The sequence below is a fragment of the Vombatus ursinus genome, unplaced genomic scaffold (assembly GCF_900497805.2).
Source record: "Vombatus ursinus unplaced genomic scaffold, bare-nosed wombat genome assembly UNPS02014807.1, whole genome shotgun sequence".
NCBI classification, from domain to species: Eukaryota; Metazoa; Chordata; class Mammalia; order Diprotodontia; family Vombatidae; genus Vombatus; species Vombatus ursinus.
Genome location: NW_020954585.1, coordinates 21439426 through 21466323, shown reverse-complemented (window position 1 = coordinate 21466323; position 26898 = coordinate 21439426). Strand labels below are relative to the sequence as shown.

Here is a 26898-nt window from a genome sequence, read left to right as displayed (position 1 = left end):
GCACCCCACTGGAAATCTATTTTCTTTAACTCTTTAACTTTTTTTTAAAAAATTTGCATCATTTCAAAAAAAATTTATATTTTTTTTGAAATGATGCATCTTAAATTTAATAATTCATCGCAAATTTGTGGGTTTTTTCCTGCACTGAAATTCTGATGACACAATATTGTGTCATGTAACCATATAGTATCATAATGTAAATAAGTCATTACATGCATATATTCCTGCCTATGCATGCTGGCCTTCCCAACAACGTGGGACCTGTTCGCCTGCCAACACTTGCTCACTAAGACTTATAAACAGACTTGATCACTGTTTGGTTATAGCTTGCATTTTGTATTTTGCGTGTTTATTTGGAAAATAATGTAATCACTGCGACTTTAACTCTGTTACATAAGAGATGAAATGGTTTTTATTCAATGCCCCCCAACTGTACCTGAGGCTACTATCATGCCCTGCAGGGCGAACTTGGGGAACCTCTGGATTAGACAATTCCCAATTAGCCCAATATGCCATGCATGTGAAGATTCCAAATCCCTCCTTATAGCCTCAGGTTGTCAGTATTCATACTTTTTTTCTTCTTTTGGTGAAGCATTTGGGGTTAAGTGACTTGCCCAGGGTCACATGGCTAGTAAGTGTCAAGTGTCTGAGGCCAGATCTGAACTAGGTCCTCCTGACTCCAAAGATGGATCTCTATGCTCTATCCACTGTACCACCTAGCTGTCCAAGCATTTATCTTTAAAAAAAAAAAATTGTTTTGGTCCAGACCTGCAAGCTGACTGGTATGGGAAATTCCTGGTGAGAATCATCTCTTACCAATATAAATCAGCTACTCTGCAACTTATAATCACAAGTATGCATCAGAAATAAGACTTGAATACAGGCATTTTTAACACCAAAGGCCAGTGGGACCATTAACTCACTCAGCTTCAACACTGCTTCTATTAATGCTACCCAAATCTGTATTATTAGTCTTTTTTAGGAATGAATCATACAGGCTATACCAAGTTTGTTATGAACAATGCCTACAGGTCTTTTTCCATAGGAAATAATTCCCAAGTTATTTCCAAGGTCTCATAATCCAATTCTCTGGAAAGAATTTCCTGAACTCAAAAAAGGTTTTAATACTTTTTGGTCCAGACCTGGAATTATCATTAAATTTTGGTGCATATTTCCAACCTATCAAGCTCTGGCACTAAAAAAAGAATCAGTTGTCATGCAACACAACTGGCTATTCAAGCTCTGTTAATCTTGCTAAACATGCTGATTATAGATTTAGCCAATGGCCAAAGACAGAAGACTGTGGCTGACAATGACAGAGTTCTCTCCAGGATGAATTATAAAATATATGGAATGATAGAATTGTACAGAATGAGACCCCAAGAGATTACTACCTTGCCAATGAACATATAACTAGTTAATAGCAAAACCTTTATCTTCCCTTAATTCCTGGTCCAAAATTCACTCTACTACATCCAAAGTTAAGAACTCTTATTGCAAGTTAGGAAATTGAAACAGTTGTTTAGTCATGAAGTAGATGTGGGTTTAGCAGTGAAAATTTTTAAAAAGATGGATAAGAACTGAAAGGATTTACTGAAAAAAGAAAGCTAAGAAGTCAACATTTAATAAGCTCAATGTTTTGCAAACAGCGTCATTCATAGAAATGCAAAAGTTGGGAAAGGGGGTAACTTTGTAAACAAAAGTAGAAAGCAGATTTGTAAATACTATACTGAGCCTGAAAGGACAGTAGCAGCCTAAGTAAAAATGTAGTACAAGTATTGGGAGTATGGAATAGAAGACAAGTGCTGAAGATACAGATCTGAGAATCAACATAATAGTTGGTCATCTCATCTTTTTTTATTTCTTCAAGGCAAAGAACACTGAAAGAAAAGAAGAGTAGTGGCCAAAGACTGAACCTTGGGATAATAAGAAAACACAAAGTACAGTAAGAATGAGTATCAGCAAAACTTAGAAGTTATCACTTACTTGATCCATTCAATCTTAATATAGCTGTGAATATTACCTGTGGGCACCAAATGTAGCATTATGTAATTAAATGTGTGCAACCTAAGTGCCCAAAAGAATAGTCAACTATGCAAAATACTGTACAAGACTGACCAATGAATGGAACACATAAGCAACAAGGCCAAACATGTTCAGTGGGGAAGGAGTAAGCAAAAGGGGAAAAAGAAAGAATGAAAGCTACTTTTCAGGAAGCTTCCAGGAAGTTCCCGAAGTACACAAAAGAATAAATTCCAAAATGATCTTGGAAGACTACACCCCTGAATCTTTATCTAGGTTCTGAAGTAACAAATTTCCTCGTACATTTGAGAAACTAGGGGGAAGAAATATTGGGAGGATTAAATAAACTAGAAATTATGGAATGAATTGCAAATCAATTAACTGAATGAAAACACTGACAGCAGTAGTCTACATAAAAACAAAACATTCCAGTCTATTACTTAACATAGTAATTCTATCATAACAAATCTAAGTTAATTGGCATATACTAGGTAAAATCCAGTAATTGAATTGTCACAAAAGTTAACAACTACAGGACTGTAATTAATGACTTTTAACATGACTATCCAAAGTAGAGTACAAAGCAGTACTCTCTGAATATAATATTGATATGGGTTTGTAGCTCAAAATAAAAAAGTTAAGTCTTTCTCAAAATAAATAATGTAAACTGACCCTACATATCATGAAAAACTAAAAGATTTACCACTTTAAAATGAAAGGCCCTATTTACCTGATAGACATTTCTTTTGATGTTAAATTCATGTTCTCTAATCCACTGCATAACGGCCTACTGAGGTCAAACAAACAGTTTGGAGTGCCTAAATATCACCGCTCCCCCCAACTCAGAAAATGTTTTCTCTGGGGAACATTTCTGTGTGAATCCAAAAGGAAAAACAGAACAAACAAACAAATCAAGAAATGACAGCCCAGAGGAAGAAAAAATTAAAACTGAAAACAGCTTAAAAATAAGACTTCTACTTTAAACAAAGATACATGAATTACATACAGAAACGCTCCAGATTAATTTTAGTGTTCTCTAAAATAATGGCTAGAGAAAATTCAATAGGGTTTAAACAAGCAAAGAAAACTTCACTAAAATACAAAAAAAGAAAAAGAAATAAAAGTTATAAAATATATTTTATCATCCTTTAGCTGACAATAAATAAATGGTATGGGATTTCCTGAGGCTTCCTTCTCTTTTATTTTGATATGTTAACTGTTTTACCCACTCACATATTCCTTAGTGATGAAACCATGTTCATATTAAGTTATTCATGGGATAGCTCTTTCAGATCGTAAAATTTGGGTCAAACATATTCTAAATATCTACATTTTGAGAGTCATATAAAAAAAAGAGACCTTAAATATTATCTAGTCAAAATGACTTAATTTTATAGGTGAGGAACCCAAGGCCCCAGAGAGATTAAAATGACTTGCCCAAGGTCACCTCATTAGAGGAAGAGCTGGTATCTGCCTTAAAACTAGGTTCCCAGAAACTGGCTCTATTTAGATTTTTAAGTTACAGTTAAAGCTAGCTAGATTGTTTAAATTCATCAGATGTGCTGATATAACACAACCAAACACTGACAGGGAAGTTTTGTTGTGGGTTTTTTTTTTTGTTTTGTTTTTGTTTTTTAAGTAAGGAAACAAGCTTTTATTAAATGCCTATTATGTGCCAGATACTGTGCTAAGCATGTTACAAATATTATGGCCTCATGATCATTACACCCCTTGGAAGTAGTTGCTATAATTATCCCCATTTTACAGTTGAGGAAACTAAAGCAGGCAGAGGTTAAGGGTCACACAGCAAATAAGGGTTTGAGGTGGAACACAATAGTTTTATAATTATGATGTTGTTATGTCATTCAGTCGTGTCTAACTCTTCATGACCTCATGGATCATTAGCACACCAGGCCCTTCAATCTCTATCTCCCATAGTCTGTCCAACCTCATGTTTGTTGCCTCCATGACACTAACCATCTCATCCGCTGCTGTCCCCTTTTCCTTTTATCTTTGTTCTTTACCAACATCAGGGTTTTTACCAATGAGTCCTGTGTTTTCTCATTAATGTGGCCAAAGTGTCTTCAGCTTCAGTATTTGTCTTTCCAATGCATAGTCTAAATTAATTTTATAATTATCATCATAACTACAAGCAAAATACCACCAGAATAAAAGATATTAACCTAAAAGAAGAACGGCAAATGTCTTCTATTCTAGAACAAAAAAATATTTTTATGAAAGTATGTGAGAGATGAATAAACTATCTCATTCTAGAAAGGAGGAAAAGCAGTGTCATCAGCCATTTATACTCACTGAAGAGAATTTCTAAAACTACCCTTCATTTTTAACATTTACCACTATTAGTAACTGTCAGACAACACACTCAGAATAATGTTTCACTAACTCATTCTACTGTTATTTAAAGTACTGTTACAGTACTTTATTCTGTCCTCCATAATTGATATAGGCTGTAATGGTTACAAGACCATCTTTAAAAAAAAGAGAAACAAGGGGGCAACTAGGTGGCGCAGTGGATAGAGCACCGGCCCTGGAGTCAGGAGGACCTGAGTTCAAATACGGCCTCAGACACATAACACTTACCAGCTATGTGACCCTGGGCAAGTCACTTAACCCCACTGCCTAACCAAAAAAAAAAAAAAAAGGAGAGAGAGAGAAAGAGAAAGAGAGAGAGAAAAACATGCCACTTGCCCCGAAACCATTTTTAATGTCTTCAGATTGAGACCCAAACCATAAGTTACTTCTCTAATAGATAACATCTTCTTGGTTATGTTTCTATAAGTAGACATTCCAGGATAACTGAGCATTACGAATGTGTTAGTGTTCCAACAAAGGTAATACTAAATAGGAGGATTTGTTTTGTTGTGAATTTTTTCTTCTTTGGAAGGGTAAGGGATAAAAGAGAGCAGCTGCCAACATGCTACAATAAAGTTCCCAAAAATGAAGGTGATTAAAAAAAAAATAAAAAAAAATTTTAAGTCCCAAAAGAAGAACAAACCGTGGCCAAAAGATTAGTCATAATTAATTAAACAAGAGATAGCGATAAAGCAGACAATTTTGATTTCATTAAGTTAAAAGGTTTTTGTAATTTAACTGATATAGACAGGAGAAACAGTGTAAAAGAAAAAAGTTGCACCACACTTTGTGATAGAAGTCTGATATCCAAAATATATTGGGAACTGACACAAATACACTCCCCACCTACACACCACCAAGAACCATACCCCAACACATAAAAGCAATCACAAGGTACCAAATATTTTCAAAAGAATGGCAAACTATAAATGATCACATCAAAAATAATCTAAATCAGAGATATCTCTGCCCATAGCACATCTGAAAGCACAAAAAAGACTAAAATGTAATTGGAAAATGTGTAACAAAATAAATAATACCACAAAACATAAATAATACTACATTTTAAAACTAAGTCAATATGTAGCTGCAGGGATCCTTATTTGGTATTATAGTGAGCCCCATTTCTACTGAGTTTCCCACTCCTGTTCTAAATCACAAATAGTAAGAGAAATGCACATTAGATCAACACAGTGGTATATTTCACAAAGATGAAAGATAAAAACGGTTTTGAAGGGACGGTTAAAGGTAAGAACTGTTGATGGAGCTATGAAGTGATTAAACCATTCTGGATGCCAATTTGGAATCATGCAAGAAAAATTACTGGAACTGTCCATATCCATATAGCTCAGTAATTTCACAACAGGGCATACACCACAAGGAAGTCAAATGCAAAAACAAAGCCCCAATATGTAATAAAATATTTACAACAGGATTCTTTGAGGCAATAAAGAATTGGAAATTAACTGGGTGTTCCTTATTTGGGGAAGGCCTGAAAAAACTGTGGAATGCAAAAGAACAATTTATACTATTAATTACAACAATAAAGGAAAATTGCTTTGAAAGGATTCAGAACTCTGATCTTGAAGAATGCTTCCAACCTCTTAGAAGACAGGTGATGACTAGGAGGGGGAGAAGATGATGTACATTTTCAGACAAGGCAAATTTAGTTTGCTCGACTATACTTGTATGTTACGAGAGGGTTTTTATTTGGGCATAAGGCGAAGATAGGAATGGGGGGAGGGGAGTTGTGAGAAAGAAGGCACATGGCTGATAGAGATACAAAAAAAAAAAAAAGGAAAGAGGTTTCAATGTAACATTTTAAAATAAAAAGAACACCAGAACAAAGTCTAAAAGGAAATAACAGACAAGCAGTGTAGGTTTCTTAACAGGTTTTCTAGGGTATGTAAGTGGCATAGCCGATAGCACAAGTCTTGGAGCCAGAAAGCCCTGAGATTGAATTCTGCTTCAAACATTTACCAGGTTATGTGACCCTGGGCAATTCCTTTAATTGTGCCTCGATTTACTCATTTGACTATTTCACAGGGCTGTCGTGAATATCAAATGAATGAACATAAATAAAGCCCTCTGCAAACCTTAAAGGGTTATATATAAAATGCTAGCTATTGTAATTACTACCATCTCAAATCTAATATACATTTTAAAACTTTGTATTTAATATTTTACATCTTCATATAAAATAATCTTTCTGCTCTTTCTATATTGAAATATCCTCTTTAGTGTTCATTAAGTTCATAATTTAAAAACTGGTGTGTTAACGGAAAATTACTGTGCAGTAAGGAATGACATTCAGAGAAACATGGGAAGATTTATACAAACAGAATATAAAATAAGCAAAACTAAGAGCACAATTTACACAATAAACACAATATAAATGCAAATATCACTAAAAGGAAATCAAACACTAAATAAACCAAGAGAGGACAGAAAGAAAAGAGGCCAAGAACTGATAAAAGAGAATATTATGTAATATATACTATCATATGAGTTAATATATTGTACATTTTTACTTGTTTTTCTTTGTCACAAGGTAAAGTCCAATACAGCAGGAGAGCCTTGAAATGAACGATGTAAAAAACAAAAGGCATTAGTCAAAATATTTTTTAAAAGAAAAAAAGGTCAGGGGCAGCTAGGTGGCGCAGTGGGTAGAGCACTGGCCCTGAAGTCAGGAGGACCTCAGTTCAAATCTGGCCTCAGACCAAACACTTGACATGTACAAGCTGTGTGACCTTGCACAAGTCACTTAACTCCGACTGCCTCACTAAAAAAAGAAAAAGAAAAAGAAAAAAAGGTCAGTCTTATGGATCCCTTTTATAGAACCACAGAATCACAGGTTTACAGTTTAAAGGGATTTTAGAGGTCACTAGTACAATCTCCTTATTTTACACAGGAGACTGCAGCCCACTGAAGTAAAATGATTTACCGGAGATTACAAAGATAAAGAAATGGCAGAACCAAGATTAGAACCCATAACTTCTTACCAATACACCATGATCTTTTATAATACAGCTGAAGCACTCTGAGGGTGAAAAAACAACACCACTGCTCATTAATAATGCAAAATAAAGCACCTTCTTATCACCTTCAATAAAAGGGCTACTAGATCAGTCATTTCAGTCTTGTCTTGACTCTTGGTGATCCCATTTGGGGTTTTCCTGGCAGAGACTCTAGAGTAGTTTGCCATTTCCTTCTCCAGCTCATTTTACAGATGAGGAACTGAGACAAACAGGATTAAGTGACTTGGCCAGATAGTGAGGGTCACACAGCTAGTGAGTGTCTAAGGTCAGATTTGCACTCAAGAACATGAGTTTTCCTGACTCAAGGCCAGTAATCTACCCACTGAGCCACCAGGCTACCCCTAAAAGAGTCACAGTGGTGTTATAATCCACAAATCATATATATTTGGCATGTGAATATAATTTTATTACTATAGATTCCATTAATTCAAATATAAATTTAGCCTCACCTGATCCAAATTAGCTACCTGTATACTGTTTACAAAGATTTGTTAAGCAAAATAACAATATGCATAAAATCTGGGGGAGCTTACTTAACTGATTTAAGATGATCGACAGATGACTTTAGTAGATTAAACATTTACTGCTAATCACAATCCATTTGAATAAAACAAGCCTAGGCTAGAAAACATTATTACTTGTTATGGTACTATTGCATTTGAAATTAATAAATTTTCATCACCTTAAAATAAAGCTACTAATCAGAGTTATTTCCTCAACTGGTCTAAATTAATGGTTTTAATATACCCTTCACAACTTTGTATCAAATTCATCTTGCTAAGTTTTGCTTGGTCTAAAAGTAACAGTTTATAGTCCCTGAGTCAACAGCCAAGTGATGCAAAAACAGCAGCCGAGAAGCAACAAGATATCAAGAAGTATGCCTAGGAATGCAAATTTCTCCTGGCAGGGTGTCTCAATGTGTTTCAAAGCTCTGCTAACTCCTTTCGACTCCCTAGTAAAGAAAGGTAGCCATATATTTATGATTAAATTACTTTACTCCACTAAAAATGAATAAAACTTACCTGTACTACTTGTTTCTGTGGCTGTGTCATCTGCGTGGCTGAAATCTGAGTTTTGTCCCGAGTGCCCCGGGAACGTTCACTGCCCACTGAAGTCATCATATACAGTATATACAAAACAATGTATGTACAAAATAGAAAATCTGTAAAAAATCAGAATAAAGCATTTCAGACACATCTGAGTAAAGAAAGCTCCCTTTTTCTGAGAAAAAGGCAACAGTCAGAAAAATCTAACACCTATACAAGAAAATACTTTTTATTGCTAGGGGAAAGGGGGAAAAAAACCACACGGGGGCAGCTAGGTGGTGCAGTGGATAGAGCACTGGCCCTGAACTCAAGAGGACCTGAGTTCAAATCCAGCCTCAGACTAAACACTTGACACTTACTAGCTGTGTGACCCTGGGCGAGTCACTTAACCCCAACTGCCTAAAAACAACAGATAGAGAAAGAGTTTATGAACAAACAAAGGATAGAGAAGATGACAAGAGATAAAATGGACAATTCTGATCATACAAAATTAGAGTTTTGCACAAACAAAATCAAAGCAGCTAAAATTGAAGGGAACCGTAACGGGAAAAAAATCTTTGCAGCAAAGTTTCTCTGATAAAGGACTATCAGGAACAGCTTCAAATACATGAGTTAGTACTTCAATAAAGAAACGGTCAAAGGATATGAACAAGTTCTCAAATCCAAGTTACCAACAGGTATATGGAAAAATGTTCTAAATAACTAAAAATTAAGTAAAAGTTTTAATGAACTCTGAAATGCTACCTCACAACCATGAGACTGACAAAGATGACAAAAAAAAAAAAAGGAAAGTATTAATCGAATGATTATGGGCTGAGAAGCACTTGTGTACCACTGATGGGTGGACCTGTAAATTGGTCTAGTCATTCTAGAAAACAGTTTGGAACTATGCCCTCCCCACCCAAATCACTACACCATATGTAACATCTGACCCAATAATACCCACCACCGGGCTTATGTCAAAAGAGAACGAAAACAAGAAAGGAGCTATGGGTAGTAAAAAATTGATAGCTGCACTTTTCAGCACAACAAAGAATTGGAAACAAAGTGGGTGTGCATCAATTGGGAACAACTGAACAAAAATACAACAGTATATTAATTTGGTGATATATTATTGCACCAAAGAAATTATGACAGTTTCAGAGAAACCTGGGAATGCTTACATAAACTGATGAACAGTAAATTGAGCAGAAGCATGTAAACAATTTATATAGTAACAACATTGTTGTAGAGAAAACAAACCTGAAAACCTGAAGAACTCTAATCAATGCAACTCCAGAGAACACACGCCACCCTTTGGCCTAATAAAGAGGTGAGGGACTAGAGATGCAGCAGATTAAAGCATATTTTTAGACACTGCCAACGTGTAGATGTTTTGCTGAATTAAATTTATTTGTTACAATGGTCTTTTAGGTTTCTGGTTTGGTTTTTTTTTTAAACAAGGAAGGGACAGAAGTAATGACTGTGATGCCCTCAAAAAAGGGTTATAACATTTTAAGAAAATGAACAGAAAATGGGAAATTCACAAGGAAATAAATAGGCAAAACAGTTTCGAAACTAAAGTGTTTATCATACAATTTTGAAAAGAAATACAAGCTGTGTATTAAAATGAAGCAGGGATGTTTCATATGCAATCCTCTTTTTTCTGTTCTTTGTATATGGAAATACTCCTTTGTAGACATCCGCCAAGTTCAGAAGAAAAAAAAAAAGAAAGAAACTTACAGAATGTACCTAAGGGCGAAATTTTAAACATCAATTCTTATAGTGCAAATGGATATATAAGATATAAGATTCAAATTAATGTGGAATGATCACAAAATATCCTAAGCAATGTGCTTCCCCCCACTTTTACAAACTGTATCCATTTATTTTTACAAATTACTAATTAAATCTTCCTTCTACTGTCCCCCAATTGAACAACAACAAATTCATAATAAATAATCTTAATTTTTCCTCTCCCACTCCTCTCTGGATCTCACAGAGACCTTGCTCCCTCGTGATGACACCCACTCCCCTGGTCACCCTTTCCAACACTCACTGCACCTTGGCTCATTCCCCTGTTCTTTACTCAAGGTGGGGGAGTTGGGAGTTTCTGGTATTTACTCTCCACTGCTACTTTCAAACTCATCACTCAGTGATTTCTTCCTCCTGTGAGGTTTACTGAGTCTATAACTACCATCTACTCAAAATTCTGTTGCTGAAGTCTACTTAACCTCCAGGACACTTGCTTTCTTCTTCAATGAATTTGTGCCTGGCCCACAGTCTTTTTTTTCCCTAATACCTACTCTCCCCCTCACACTAAGGGATTTCAACATACATAAATGATAGTCTCTCAAATACTTTTACTTGACAGTTCCTCAATTTGTTCATTTCACATGATCTACTCCTCTACCTTACACCGCAGCTACACAGATAGCCACACCTTTGATCTTGCCATCACCCACAAATGTACCACCATAATCTGTTGTCATGTTTTCCCCTCTGCCTTGCAACTCTAAACTCTGTTCTTCATCCTCAGTGACCTCCAATCCCTCTGCCCTTTAGTTCCCCCCCAACCCATTACCCCTGCCACTTTCCCTTCCCATTGACCCCTTGGTAAATCAGTTTAATTCTACACTGTTTCCTTCTCTTGAATCCCTTGCCCCCTTATCTTACTGCTGATTTTGCACCCTACCAAGCCTCAGATCTGGATTACTCCCTATCTGCTGCCTCCACTCCTACTCTTTTGCTGCTCCTATTCACCTGTTGCCAAACCAGCTGGGGGAAAAAAAATCACAAAACTGTACTGTTTGGATCCACTACAACAAATTTGTTCTGAAATTTTAATTTAGGTCCTCACTGTAGCAAGGCAATCCTTCTACAACTCTGTAAATGACTCTATCTCATTCATCAGAATGCCTTTTCCAAAACTTTTCATCCCTCCTCAAACTTCCTATTGCTCCTCTTCTCACCCTCTCACTTGAAAGCACTGCCTCAAAATTCACTGAAAATATTGAAACCATTTGCCAAGAGCTCTCTCCTCTCCCCTCATCTAGTAACTCCCAGGAACCTTCCACCACTGTTTTCACCTTCACCGGTCTTACATGAAGAGCTGCCAAAGCAAACCCCTCTACTTACAAGTGATCCCATTCCGCCCCATCTTCTACAACAAATTGCCCCCTCTATCATCCCTATTCTTTCATTTATGTTCAATCTCTTCCTGTCTACTAGCTGCTTCCCTGCTGTCTACAAACATGCCCATGTCACTCTCAACCTCAAAAAACCTACTTGATCTATCCACCTGAAATCAGTATTGTCCCATCTCTCTTCTATTTTGGGGTTAAACTATACAGTAAGGTGCCTCCACTTCCTTCCTTCTCATTCTTCTTAACTCTGTGCTTCCTACCATCATCCAACCAAAACTGCTCTTTCCAACATTATTATACAACTTTTTAACCACCAAAATCAATGGCCTTTTTACAATCTTTATCCTTTATGACTTCTCTGCTGCCTCTGACATTGCAAATCACCCTGCTGTCCTTGATACTGTCTTTTCTTTAGTTTTTTTTTTTTTTGTGATCCTAACAGCTCCTTCTCAATGCCCTTAGCTACATTTTCATCCAGATCATGCCCATTAATCATGGCTATTTTCCATGGCTGGAATCCTCCCCCTCTTCAACTCTGCCTCCTGGTTTCAAGTCCCAACTAAAATCCCATCTTCCACAAGAAGGAATTTCTCAATCTTCCCTAATTTTAGTGCCTTCCTTCTACTACTATTGCCAATTTATCCCATATACATCCTGTCTGTCCATAGATGTCTTCACATTGTCTCCTTTGTTAAACTGTGAACTCCTTGAGAGCAAGGACTTTTGCCTTCCTTTCCTTGTATCGCTAGCATTTAACACAGTGCCTGGGACATAGTATGCACTTAATGTTTACTGACTGACTGAAACATACATAGTCTTGTTAAAACCAGTATCTATTAATATCTACTCCCCTCCCCAACTGCATATTTTGGGAATAGTTCCAAACTGCTTTCCAGAATGGCTGAACCAATTTACAGGGCCACCAACACTGGCACTAATGGCGACTGTTTTCCCACAGCCTAACATTTATCATTTTCCTCTTGTCATCACTGCCAATTTCATGAGTGAGGTAGAACCTCAGAGTTGTTGTAATCAGCATGTCTCTAATTAATAGTGATTAAAGCATATTTACATATGGTTAAGAGCTCCTTTGAACATTTATCTATTGGAGAATAGCTTTTATTTTATAAATTTGGATCAGTTTCTTATATATCTTGAATATGAGACCTTTGTCAGAGAAACTTGCTGCCTGGACTTTTTTTTTTCCAGTTACCTACTTCCTTTCTAATTTTAACTGCCTTAGATTTGTCTGTGCAAAAACTTTTAAATTTTATATAATCAAAATTGTCTGTTATATTTTCTGTGAGCCGCTCAAGCAACTTACTTTCTTGACTACATTCCTTCTACATTTTGTTTTCTTGATATCTGACTCCATTCTCCCCTAAAAGTAAAATAGTTGATTCTGGAAAGCAATTTGAAACTATGCCCAAAAAAGTTAGCAAACCATGGATAGGCTCTGACCCAGTGATAGCACAAATAAGTCTATGCCCCCAAAGAGATCAAAGAGCGGAAAACCCATATATATGAAAAAATATTTACAGCAGCTCTTTTTGTGGTGGCAAAGGGGGTACCGCTCATCATCAAGTAGACAGGGAATGACTGAACAAAGTATAGTAAATGAATGTAATGGAATACTATGATATTATAAAAAATGATGGAAGGGATAGTTTCAGAGAAATCTAGGAAGACTTGTATGTACTGTAAATATCTGAGGCTGGATGTGAGCTCTTTCCATTGCACCACTTAGCTGTCTACATGGGGTATATATAGGATATACTTTCAGAGTGAAATAAGCAAAAGAGAACAATTTATACCATGGCAACACTTTAAAGACAAATAACTTTGAAAGACTCAAGAACTCTGATCAATGCAATGGACCAATCACAACCTCAAAGGACCAATAACGAAGCAATGCTCTCTATTTCTTGTTAAAGAAATGATGAACTCATTGTTCATAATGAGTCATGAATTTTTGACTTTGCCAAATTTGGAATGTGTTTTTCTTGACTTTGTAGAGTTGTTATGAGGATTTTTTCTCTCTGCCCCTCAAAGGGGAAGGGTCATAGGAGAGAGAGAAAATAAATTTTTGTTCAATAAAAGTTAATTCTTTTTAAATAAGGAACGGCCATGTGTTAATAAGTGATTACAGGAAGCAGCTTCGTGGCACAGTGGACAGAGCTCTGGCCTTGGAGTCAGGAGGACCTGAGTTCAAACCTGGCCTCAGACACTTGACACTATGTGACCCTGGGCAAGTCACTTAACCTCACTGCCTAGCCAAAAAGCAAAAAATAAAATAAAATAAAAGATTATAATAATGTTCTGAAATCACACAATCACCAACTTGGAAAGTTTCTCAAAGACCATCTAGTCCAACCTATTCCTTATCAAGACTTCCCACCTCCCCCCCGCAAAAAACCATACATGACAGATGATCATTTAGTCTTTGAGGGGGAACCCACTAACTCCTGAGGCAGCCCACTCTACTTTTAGCTAGCTATGATTATCAAGAAGTTTTTCTATCACTTAAGTCTAAATATGCTTCTTTTGAACTTTCAATTACTGTTCCTAGCCTTGACCTCTGGAACCAAACATAACAAATTTAACTCCCCTTCCATCTGACAGTCAATAAGTTGCTCCTAAATGTTCTTTTTCCAGACTGAGAAACAGAGCATCATTTAAACAGGAGACCATCAGAGGCAGAGGCACTATCAGGTTTACTACATACTAGGAATCTAATCTGCTCTCAAAAAACATCTCTGAAACCATGAGTTATAGCAATAGGAAAATGTTTCAATATATACTCACTTTACACACAACTTTTAAAGAGGGAATCTAAAAACATAATTCAAAACTCCAGTAGTTAAAAGTTATTAGAACACTTATGCCTTTAAGGCCATGTGTACTACCATTAAATTCTGGAAAAGATTCAAAGCAAATGAATTAAGAGTATAAAACTGACTTTAACCAACTTATCACAACACAAAGAAGATCTTGACCAGCCTAAGACAAGATAGGAATTCTATGTGACTTTTTTTTTTTAAATAAATAGAGCTTTGTTACTAAAGCACAACACCATCAGAGTCCAGCCAAGTACACTATTATTGAACTACAGAAATACCATTTATCCTTATAGTCTACCTCTTTTCTTAAGTACCCACCCCAACCTTGGCTTCAATTCAGCTACCCTGAAAAATTGTTCCAAAGAATTCCTAGAATAGAAACAGACAGGAGCAACAAATACTAAAAATAGCCCAGTGAAGATTGAGGCATATCTAGAGTTCTTGAATTGTTGGAAGCACTAGCTTATGAGACTCTACTCTCCCCCATGTTCTGGTTTTAATATCCATTTTTCTCAGTTCACTAGAAATACAAGCAAGAAACTTTTAACTAAATCCTATGTGAATCATACTAGAACTACATTACATTTACAGTACAAAACTAGTTTTGTACTGTCAAGGAAAAAAGCTTAAATATGCCAGAATTTGTTCAAATGTTGTTATCAGATGTTATCTAATAATTATGTTAAAATACCTTGTACACCAGAGGTGTCAAACACACAGCCCACAACACTCCCGAATGTGGCCAGAACTAGATTAAAATGTAACTGAGAAATATTTAACGAAATAAGTAAAAATGCAATAAAACATGATGATGTATTTTAAAACTAAGTCAATATGCAGTCCACAGGGATCCTTATGTATTGTTAGGTGACCCCTATTTCTATTCGAGTTTAACAATACCACCGAACATAACTTTTCCCCCTGAAACAAAGCTTGCCATTTGATAAATCTTTAAGTTTCCCAAGTCAATTTGCAGGGAAAACACCCTCCAAAAACCCCTAAATTTTGTCCCTGTCCTGGTGTAGTTGTAATTCTCTTAGCTAGGAGAAAAAGAGAGAGGCTTCCTTCATCCTACAGAATTCTCCCAGTCACCATAAGCTTTTGAAAACTACCCTTACTCCTTTCATACTCCAAAATAGGCTCCACCATAACATTATAATTAGGAAATTTGAAAGTCTGAGGTAGATCTAACCTATAACCTTCTGCATATCCATACTTTCCCTGTCTGCCATGACCACCAAAACTATACCTATAAAATCCCAACCTCTTTCATCTCTAATCCTTGTGATTCAGGAGCATCAAGCTATGTGAAAACCCTTTTCCCCAGTTAACCTTCAACCACCATTCACACTGAAATTCAGTCTACATTATTAAAACAAAAAATCTCCCATTATCTTCAGCATCTTCTTTTACCTCATCTCCTATCACTAACTAAATTCTGGCTTTCCTCTGAAGCTTCTACATAATCTGCAGGATGAAAAATTAACATGTTTCTTATTTTTCACTGCCACTCACAGCACACCTTCCCCTCTTCCCCACCTCCATACAACTGAAAAAGGCAATGCCTCCTCTTTTAAAGTTCTTAACATCCAATTATATCAACCTGTCCCAATTCTCTACTGGGGGTTCTTAATCGTGGGAACCTGGTGGTTTTTCTAATACATATTTTTATAACTGTATGTCAATATAATTAGTTTCCCTTGCAATCCTATGCATTTTACACATTTTAAAACATTATTCTTAGGAGTCCATATTCTTTACCAGACTACCAAAGGGGTCCCACAACAAAAGATTTTTAAGAACTCCTACCCCATGCTATTATCTGTCGACCTTGATGCTACTTTTCCTTCTTGTTTAATATTAATACCCAGAGAACAATCTCCAACATTCTTGGTGACTCTAGTGTTCACACAGGTGATCCAACCCCCTGACTTCTCTCAAGATATCAATCTCAACTCCCATGATTCTATCTCAATCAGACATAGCTACACCTTAATTTAAATTCACTAACACAAAATTGCTCTATTTCAGCTTATAAATTATTCCTTTCACTGATCACACTCTCCTGTCTTCTTCCATACTTCCCACTGCCTCAAAGTCTCAAGAATTTGGTCTTAAATCCTTCCTTACTCTCCCAATTTATCAGACTTGTTCTGGCTTGCCTTCCCTTCCCTTCCCAATCTTGGCTCCAGTTATTTCAAGAAGGCATTTAAAAAAACATTCTATGATATAAAGTTACAGAAAGAAACACTAATTATCAACAACCACATGAAAAAGTGTTCACAATCTCTAACAAGAAAAACCATGTAATCACCAGAGAATGCAAATTAGAACTATAAACCACTGAGATACCACTTTATGCCCATCAAATTAGTACACATAATAAAGGGATAAAATAGTTAACATTTACATAATGCTTTAAGGTTTGCAAAGTGCCATATATTTTGTTTCATTTAATTACATAATATTCAATGTTACTTCAGCTACGACAAAAGAGGGAGGTTACTGATGGTGGAGCTGTGAATTAATTCAACCTTTTTGAAAGCAATATGGTATTAGTGGAAAATGACAGCACTGTTGTTTTGTTTTTTAAACATCAATATAAAACATCTCTTAAAAAGCAACAAGGATATCTTTGGCCTAGATGCCTGAACAGAGACAGGCAGTCCACCTCTCACAAACCTACTCTGGCAAATGATACCACATCAAATAAAAACCAAGAAATCCATTAAGAAACCAAAGTAAGTTATTTCTTCCACACAAGAACTACACAAAAAAGCAGACCTAAAGCCCAAAAGGACAAAAAGAAAAGGGCCCACTATCAAAGCCAGTACCATCCTAGGCAAACAAGCAGAAAGCCTCCAGGCCTGCCAAGGAATATGCCAGAGACTCCAGTGGCCTCCAAGACTGTCTACCCATCTATCTATCTAGTCTATAAAATGAGTTATAGATATCTCCCTCCCTCCATACATATATATATATATATATATATACATACACACACACACACATATACCTAGATATATATGCATATGTATATATAGATAGGTATATATACACAGAGAGATATGCGGGGTGGGGGTGAGGGAGGTAGACAGACAGAAAGACAGACCTCCCTGGGCAGCAAAGACCAACAGCTTCCCAGAGAAAACCCCAAGGTGGTGAGAAACTCACAGCATGGAACTTAGAAGCTAAACCTGGACTGGGACAACTTGGGCCCAGGGGGCTTAAGTTCTGAGACATTATAGAGGGTAGCCCTGAAAATCCACCTCAAAGACGTTCAGGAAATAGAAAGGTCAGCACAAAAACACAGGTGACCCAAGTGAAGACCAACCTCTGGAGGAAACATTTAGAAAGAGAATAATTTATCCAAGGAATAGACTCACTAAAAATTAGAATGGAACAGAGAAAAGACGTTAATGACTTTATGAAATAGCAAGTAATGCTGAAACAAAATCAAAAGATTAAAAAAAAAGAACATATATAAGATGTATGATATAAAAAAACAGTTCTAGAAAACAGGTCAATAAGAGATTAAGAATCACCAGAATTCCTGAAAAACAATTTTTTGAAAAGGTTGGACACTATATTTCAACAATCACAAATGAAAACTGCTTGGATTTATTAGAACCAGGGGGCAAAGTGAAGCTTGAAAGAATCCACCAATCACCTACTAGAAGAAACCTCAAAAGGAAAAATTCCAGTAATATAACAGCCAAAATCTAAAGCAGCTTCCACTTCAAAGAAAAGAAAAAAAAATGCAAGCAACCAGAAGAGTTCAAATACCAAGAAACAAAAAGTCAGAATCAAACAAGACCAGGCAGAGTTTCTACTACAAAGAAGAAATCTTGGAATACAATAATTGCTAACTTTATATAGCATTAAAGTTTACAAAGCAGTTCACAAATATCACCTCATTTAACCATCACAACAATCCTGAGAGGCGCATGTTATTATGATCCCCATTTTATAAATGAGGAAACTGAGACAGAGGTTAAGTGACTTGCCTGGGGTCACACAGCTAGTGCTTGAGAAAGGCAGGATTTGAACAAGCCTTCCTGATTCCAGGTCTTGCACTCTATCCACTTCACCACATAGCTATCTCTATTCCAAAAGGAGAAACATATAGGCATAAAATGAGGAATAACTGACTGCAAAGCTAAGAATAATTCTATTGGGTGAGGGGAAAGGATCTCAAATGGAATAGAGAACTTCCAAGCATTTCTGATAGGAAGCCCAGAGCTGAGCAGTTACTTTGAAATGCCAACTTTATAAAAGTTAAGTTGTCTAGAAAGGTAAGTTTATTTGAGCAATTATAAGGGGCTGCTCAATGATGTAGTTTTAACATTCTAACAACAGGGAGAAAACAAACACGTTCCTTCAGAACTTTAACGTGTTCTAAGTGTAGTGAGAGTTAAACAAGAAAAACAAAAGACTCAAGGGTGGACTGGGACTGTTCTGAGAGTCTGACAAGAGGAAAGAAGGTAAAAGGAACACATTAATCTAGAAAGTAGGAACAAGGAGAAGAACTTGCTATTTTTACAATAAGGACACATGAAAAGAATATATAAACATGAAGGAAAGGGTAGGGAAGCATCAGATTAATCTCACTGCTCTCCAATGGATAAAGGAAGGTTGGAAACAACAAAGAATTCTGGTACAGAAATACATCGAATTCAACAGAAAAAAATAAGCAGGAACAGGAAAAGGAAAGGATTAAGAGGAAGTATAATAATAGGAAGGATGCTCCAAATGACTAATAATTAGAGAAAAGTGAATTAAAATAACACTGAGATACTACCTTACACTCATCAGATTTGAATTAAAAAAAAAAAGGCACTGGGGAGAGGTAGTGGGAAAAAGGAAACCTAATGCACTGTTAGTAGAGTGTGAATTAATTGTTCCAGTCATCCTGGAAAGTAATTTGGAACTATACCCTTCCCCTTCTTCGAATCACTAAACTTCTACCCAATAAGGCTTACTTTGACAACTCCACCCTACATCAATCTCTCTCTCCTCAAATCTACAAGTACTTGTATCTTTTCATCACTTGATCATATACTGTCTTATATATGCATTAACCATTTTATTAGTAGTGTCCTCAAATAGAATATAATGGAATGGAATACTATTGCAATTTAAGAAATTATGAATATGAAAGAGTCAGAAGGTAAGAACTGAGACAGAGGAAAGTAAATCAGGAAAACAACACATACAACAGCAAGTAATGTAAAAGGGAAAAAAAACTCACATAAAACAAATCTTAATGCTTATAATTATAACTACTATGTTTGTTCCAAAGAAGTGATGAGAGAATGTACCTCCTCCCTTCATTGCAGAAGTGAGAGGATATGGGTACTGCGTACTGCATATGTCAGATCTGGTTGATTTGCTGGTTAGTTTTGCTGAAATGCTCCCCTCCCACACTTTTTTATTCTTTTTATTATATGGAATGGTTCTTTGGGTAGGGAAGATAAAAGTAAAGTTAAAATAGCTAACTTTTACAAAGCACTTTAAGGTTTGCAAAATGCTTTACCTATGTTATTTCACTCGATCCTCACAAAAATTCTCATTTTACAGATAGGAAACTGAGGTCAAGAGAGGTTAAATGACTTGTCCAGGATTACACAGCTGGTGTCTAAGGCAGCATACCAATCCTACATGCCTTGTATCTGTCTAAAAAAAAAAAGACCTAATAACTAGAAAATGATTAACAACTGACTTCTAATACAGCAGTACGCTTTGAATCAGAGGTTCCCAAAGTGGGCAATACCACCTCCTCGGGGTGCTGGAATGAAGGGTGGTGGTGGTAGCCTTGGGTGCAATTGTACACTTAATCTGAGACTTCTTTCATAATTTGTAAGATTTCCAGGGGAGTGTTGAGTAATTTTTTTTTTAAAGGGGCAATAGGCCAAATAAGTTTGGGAACCTGTGATTTAAATGAGTATTTTCATGAAGATTAAAGATTTGCAAAGAAGGATATGTCTCTAAACACTGATTTGAGAACATAACATTATCAAACTGTACTGATTAAAAACGAAAAGTATCTCAGTAAAAAAAGAACAGATAAGGAAGGAACAGAAGTAATCCAAAACATGGTTTGATAAACCCAAGAATATAAGTTATTAGGGTTTTGACAAGAACTGCTGGGAAAACTGCCAAAAGTTGGTTTTAGGTCAACATTTTAAACTATGTATCACAATAAGCACCAAAAATGAAAGTCACACCACAAAAATGTTAGAAGAAAATCAAATCAATGTATCTTTCAAAACTACAGCTAGGGAGAAAACTTTTTAACTAAAGGGATAGAGGAAATCATAAAAGATAAAACAGAGAATCTTTACTACTAAAATTAAAAGCCTTTACACAATAAAATCAATGAACATATAACTAGAAGATAGAGTAGAAAAATATTTGCATCAAATATCACCAAAAAAATCTTAATATCCAAAACAGATAAAGAAATGACACAAATATTTAGCACCAAGTGCCACCCCAAATAGTTAAGTGGTCAAAAAACATGAATAGTTTTCAAAAGAAATGCAAACTCTAAATGGGTAAATAGAAACATGCTCCAAATTACTATAAGAGAAACACAAATAAAAAACTTACCTGACACCATACAAATTGACAAAGATGATAAAAGATGGTAATAGCCAATGTGGGCAGGACTATAAAAACAGAGGCATACCATTACACTGTTGGTCAAGCTGTTCTAGATACCAATTTAGATATAAGCAAGAAAAATGGCTTAAATGTCAAAATCTTTGACTCATCAATCCCCCTTACTAGGTGTATACCCCAAAGAAGCAAAAGACATGCAGTTCCAATATTTAATAAAATATTAAAGCAGCACTCTTTGTGGAGGCAAAGACCTGGAAACAAAATGAATACTACTCACTAGGAAATGCACTGAAAACATATGAATGTATACTATTGTTCAGTAAATATGACAAATGAGAATTAAAAAAAAAAAAAACAAACCATGGTTTGTATAAACAATGGTTTATATGAAATAAGCAGAAGAAAACAAAATGTAAAATGACCACAATAAACGTGGTACAGTGTAAAGAGCACTAGATCTGGAGACAAAGGATCCAGGTTTAACTCTCACTTCTACTGTTAACTACCTGTGTGAGCCTGTCAAGTCATTAAATCTCCCTGATCCTCACTCTCCCGATATGTTACATGAAGGAGCTGGACCAGAGAGCTTCTAGGGTCCCTCTCACTTCCAGAGGGATGGTCAGATGTAAATGAAAAAAAAAAAAATCACTAAAAAGAATTACCATTCATATTCATTGTAAAACTGTCATGCTGTTTTGCAGAAGATATTCCTAAAACATTAAACATATTCAGAATGGTTCTTAAGAGTTCTTAGCAAGCTTTAAAAACACCTACACAAAAGAAATAATTTGAAACAAAGTAAAATTGTAACTTCTGAACTATTAAGGACTAAGCCCTGACAATTTCAGGGCAACATTTTAAAGCTAATGCCATACACCCTCACAGCAGAGCTGAGGCCACTAACTGGAAAAACCAGGTTTATTCTGTCTATACCCAGTTTTCAGTTTGAGTGGGTAGAGAGCTTGACCAGTTTCTATTGTTACTCAAGTACAACACACATTCAGCTTAAGTGAATCACAAATTTAAGGAGTATCCCATTTCTTTCACCATCATCAAATCCAGGACACATAAAAACAAAAAGAATCTTAATAGGCCTTATTTTCTCTCCTTCTTACTAAAAAAGGAGCTGAGATATCCTTAATACACTGCACAGAAGACAGCTCCCATATAACTACATTCTCCCTCCTACATTTAAAATGAAAAATAGTAGGAAGCAGTGAGGAGTCCTTAGATGCATTTCCTATGACCTCCTTGTTTCCTCTCCCCCACCCACCCAGAACAAATGACTCTCCTATTCTTCTCAGGCACAGTCTAATAAAAAGTCATTTCTTCCCTGAATCTTTTAAGTAGTAGGTGAGGTGCTTTATGTGATACAGAAATGACCACTGTTAGCAGCAGTATAAAAATCAGCTTAACTTTGACAACAGGAATGGAAAAGACCAGTATCATTCTCTTTATAAGAAAACTTCAGTGAAGTAGAAGTAAATGCATGAGGTTGGGCAAAAATCTTTAGCCTGGTATTAAGACTTCGTGGTAATGGGAAGGAACCAGTAGTCACAGAAAGGGATTTAATTCAAGATCTTAAAAAAAGATGTGCAATATTGGGGGTGGGGAACAGAGGAGTTTTACTCCTTTACATGGATAACTAGAATTTCTAGCAATAGCTGCTTCCCCTCCCCCCACCTCCCAAAATAAGGGATTACCTGGGATTAAAGGTAACCAGAAGAAAGAAGCCTCATACAGTTATCTATCTATCTACACCTTTTCTGTGATCTCATAAGCTCCTAAGGGTTCATTAAACTAATCACCTCTATGCAGGTAACCCTGGACCTACTTATCCAACTCCAGTATCTCTCCTGAGCTCCACCTGCATCACCAATTATTGGTTATTTCCAAATTAATGTCTCACAGGCATCTCAGACCCAGTATGTCCAAAACACAATTTTACTCTCAAAACCTCTTTCCTATTTCTGTTGAGAACACCACATCCTTTCAGTCACTCAGGTTTAACCACTTCAGGGTCTTCCTCACCTCTTCCCCCTCCCTCACAAGTTATAGCCAATCAGATGACAATTTTACATCCACAATCTCTCACAACCTTCTTCTTTCACAAAGCTCACCCATATGACCATACTGCAATGACCTCCTAATTGGAACTATGCATCAAGCTTCTCTCTTTTCTTTAGTTTATCCTCCACACAATAACAAATGATATTTCTAAATCACAGGTTTGACCATGTGACTCTTCTGCCCAAGAATATATGGTGCCACTTTTTTTTACCTCTAGGTTAAAATGTGAACTTCTCTGCTTGGCTTTTAAAGCCCTTCACAATTGGGCTCCAGGCTTATTTCAAGTAATTTTCCTTTGCCATTTACGTTCAGTCAAACTAGACCACTTACAGGTTCTCCCACATGACATTCGATCTCCTGTCTTCATGCCTTTGCCTTCCATGTTCCCCATGCTTGGATCCTACTCTCCTCTCACCACCACCTGGTAGAATCCCCAACTTTCTTCAACGCTCAGTTCAGAGGTCACTTCATAGAGGAAGTCCATTCCAATTTTTCCCCCTTAGCTCTGGGTGCCAGAACTCCAGGGAAATTACTATGTGTTTAATTTTCTATATGCGTGCCCTAGCCCCTACCCCCAAAATAAAAGTTCAATGACATTCCCTTTTTCTTTTTGAAGTGCTTGCTGAATTGAGATATTAATATTAGTAGGAGAAATTGAGTGGTAAAAAGACCTGTATAGCTTCTCCATCCCAGCAAATTAAAAAAAAAAAAAAGCAAAAAAACCCACAAAAACTTCATTTAATTAGCATTCTAAGAAAAAAAAATGAGTATCATGCTATAACATGAGAAAAACAGTAAATATGAGCGAGAATTCTGGAAAAGAAATAGTGGACATTAATTAAGAAAAGAAGTACCAAGGGAGTTAATGAAGTGCCTCTCCCTGCCCTAAAAAAAAAAAGGGGAGACCTTTAGATTCCCTTTTAAAATAGTTAAAGGTTTGATAGCACCCTCAGGTGGGAAAAAATGACATGAATCTTGAATATAACCAAAACACCTATAACCAGGGTAGAAAAAGGAAAATAAAACACATGAATGACAGTGCTGGGGGTGAAGGGGAGGATATTAGGTCATGCTGTTACCAGGGCAAGAAAGTGACTAGAGTGAGGATAAGCAGGAGGGAGCAGTCACACACCCTAGAGAAAAACTGAATTCAGTAGATGTCAAGGAGGGATCAGAGTTGTGTAACTTGAGAAGATGGCTAGGCAACTAATTAGGTTGAGAGCCAGAATTAAACCAGGGGAAAAGTATGGAAAGTAGGGCTGAGCTGAACCCCAAGGAGTTTGTGAAATGAGATGAGAGAATACTAGGATCCAACAAACTGATAAAGTTGGACTCCTTGAGTGAGTACACTTTAAGGGGGCTAATTAAATTGCACTTCTATAAGAAGTTTTAAGGAACACTGTCTTCAAACTACATAGGTCAATGTTTGTGAAACTAAATTCACCCGTTTACTCAGGCTGAGCACCGGGAAGACTGATCGAAAAGAGGTTTCTCAAAGACTTGAAAACTCTAAACTTCAGAATATTGAGTTGAGCCCGGGGAACAAGAATGGGAAAACTAGGGCAGGGGTAAGCTGAAGTACTTAGGTGGGAAAGAAAAGAGTGCAGAAAGCCACACCCTCCGGAGTAGAGATCGGCAACTGTAGTAAAGAAGAAAACCAGCCCCCAGTGGTAGATGGAGTAGATAGATGTATGGGGAAGATGGCAGTCTGGGAAATTGGAAACACAGATGCCTCAGGGGGAGTGCCCAGATTGGGAAAGCTAAAAGTCGGCCTCAGAGATAAAGGGGGGGGGGGGGAGGGGGAAGGCGAGAGGATTAGGAAGGATGATGATGGATTGAGAAAATGATAGCCGGGAATCTGTGGGAGCCAAATGCCCACAGTGAGAGTGTGGTAGGAGAACACCCAGTATGTGCAATTATTGGGAGACCAAGGCAGCAGTCTCGAGGAAGGGGGAGGGACGTTTAGCCCTTCCCCTCCCCCTTGCGGGTGGGCAAGGAAAAGGCAGGCCTCGGGGTGGAGTGGGAGGCCAGGTCGTGGACGAAGGTGGGCCTGTTGGGGAAGGGGGGGGTAGGACAGGGCCCCGAGAAACCACGGGGGTCCGCAGAACCTGGGGTTCGGTGAAGATGGTCGGCGAAGGGGGGGGAAAGATAGACGAAAGAGGAGGGTGAAACGACGGAAGGCATTACCGCTGCTGCTCCCGCCGCGCCCCGGACCAGCCGCCGCCGCTCGTTACCTGCCTATGTGCCTCTCACAAAGCAGCGGCGGCCGGGGCCCCGTCACGTGACCCTGCCACGTCATCGGCAGAGGCGGAGCCCGGGGCGGAGCCCTCTTCCCACCTCCTTTCCCCTCCCCCTCGCCCTTTCCTGCAGACCCGAACACGCGCTAGTCGGCGCCTCCTCCAGCTATGTTGACCCGCTGTGCCCTCACCTCCCCACCCCCCCGCCCAGACACCGAACAACCAACTGAGAAGCACCCAACGAGGGTGGTGGTGAAGAAAACAGCTGGGAAGGTGTGTGGGGCCAGACCGGGAGGTATAAGGATTAGGACTCAGAGGAGTAATGTTACAAACCGCAACCAGGCTTCCCACAACTCCCAACTCGATGTCGCGAGGCGATGACATCACAAGGCAGGCAGTCCCTCCCCCCCCCCCTTTTCCCCCCCCCCCCGCCCCGGACCGCAGGCTTCTAGATCACATGACTATGGGCCATTTCCTCAGCCGAAAGAGACGTCACCCAACGCGGCGCTCTCAGAGACTACCACTCCCGACATGCACAGCTACAAAGCCGCGTACTACGACGTTCCTCCTCTCTCTCCACCCCCCCACCCCTCCCGAAGAGGGAGCATGGTGATTTGTAAAGAGCTGGACCTGGAGTCGGAAGAGACCTCGGTTTAAATGCTTCCTATGACACTTGTAAGTGACACAGAACGAGTCACTTCGCTTCCCTGCTGAGTGTCAAGTTTTCCCCTCCACCCTCGGGAGGACAGTACCCTACCTCAGAAATAGCGTATGGAAAACGCTCTTTGCAAACCTTAAGGCGCTATGTGAACGCGCAAGTCAGCAGCCTTGGCAGGTAGTGCTTAAGAGTTCGGAGCGTTCCCGAAGAGAAGTGGGAGGGTGAAGAGGAGAAGGGAAGTCCCCGTTTCCGGGAGCCATCGCGCCCCGACCAATCAGAGAGCCGAGGCTCGGTGCCAGCCCCGGGCACGTTCGATGGTGCGTCCGCCCAGCGCAGGGGATGCAGGGAGACGCAGTGACGTTCACGGGGTTGGGGAGAGGGGCGCGAGCCGGAGCCCCTGGGCGCCCCGCGCCACGTTTCCAACTGTTGCATTAGGTCCTGGTTCCTCATCCACCCGCCCTGTTTGTTTATCCTTGACCCCGCGACCTTAAAAACATTTCTTTCCGCTTCTTCGTGGAGAAGTTGGCTAAATCCGACCTGTCACGACCTAGACGGGAGAGCTGTGGGAATAGGACGGATGATGCGCCCCACCCCCACCCCGTCCGTCCGTCGTCCGTCCGTCCTCCCATTCATCTGTCCTTTTAGACCACTCGGACTCCCCTTCGCCGGGCAGCGCCTCATCCTTTCTCCGCTACGGGCTTGGAGGCCGGAGTTCCCTCCTCTCCTCTGGTTCCACGTGCAAATTTGAGCCAAATCTCTCCTTGCCCTGGGTCTTTGGAGAATTAGACCGAAGACCTGACTCTAGGTGAGAGTTTAATTAATTTGGGCAAATTAAGAACATATATCCCATTCTTAAGTAAGGGAA

At 38.2% G+C, this 26898-nt stretch overlaps 1 protein-coding gene across 11 annotated transcripts in view; it reads right to left on the bottom strand.

Annotated features, from left to right (window-relative positions):
- The window catches only part of UBAP2 (ubiquitin associated protein 2), a 115347-nt gene extending 89102 nt beyond the window's left edge, over window positions 1-26245 (bottom strand). For 8 of the 11 annotated variants that reach the window (XM_027874495.1, XM_027874500.1, XM_027874502.1 and 5 more), the window contains exons 1-2: window positions 25326-25399; window positions 8456-8595 (exon numbers count right to left, since the gene is read on the bottom strand). In XM_027874495.1, coding sequence (XP_027730296.1) covers window positions 8456-8554 — 99 coding nt within the window. In that variant the 5' untranslated portion in view covers window positions 8555-8595; window positions 25326-25399. Of the gene's footprint in view, window positions 1-8455; window positions 8596-25325; window positions 25400-25708; window positions 25725-26132 lie in introns of those variants that run through there. The other 3 variants (XM_027874497.1, XM_027874496.1, XM_027874498.1) reach the window with 3 other exon arrangements.
- Window positions 26246-26898: the final 653 nt, after the last annotated feature.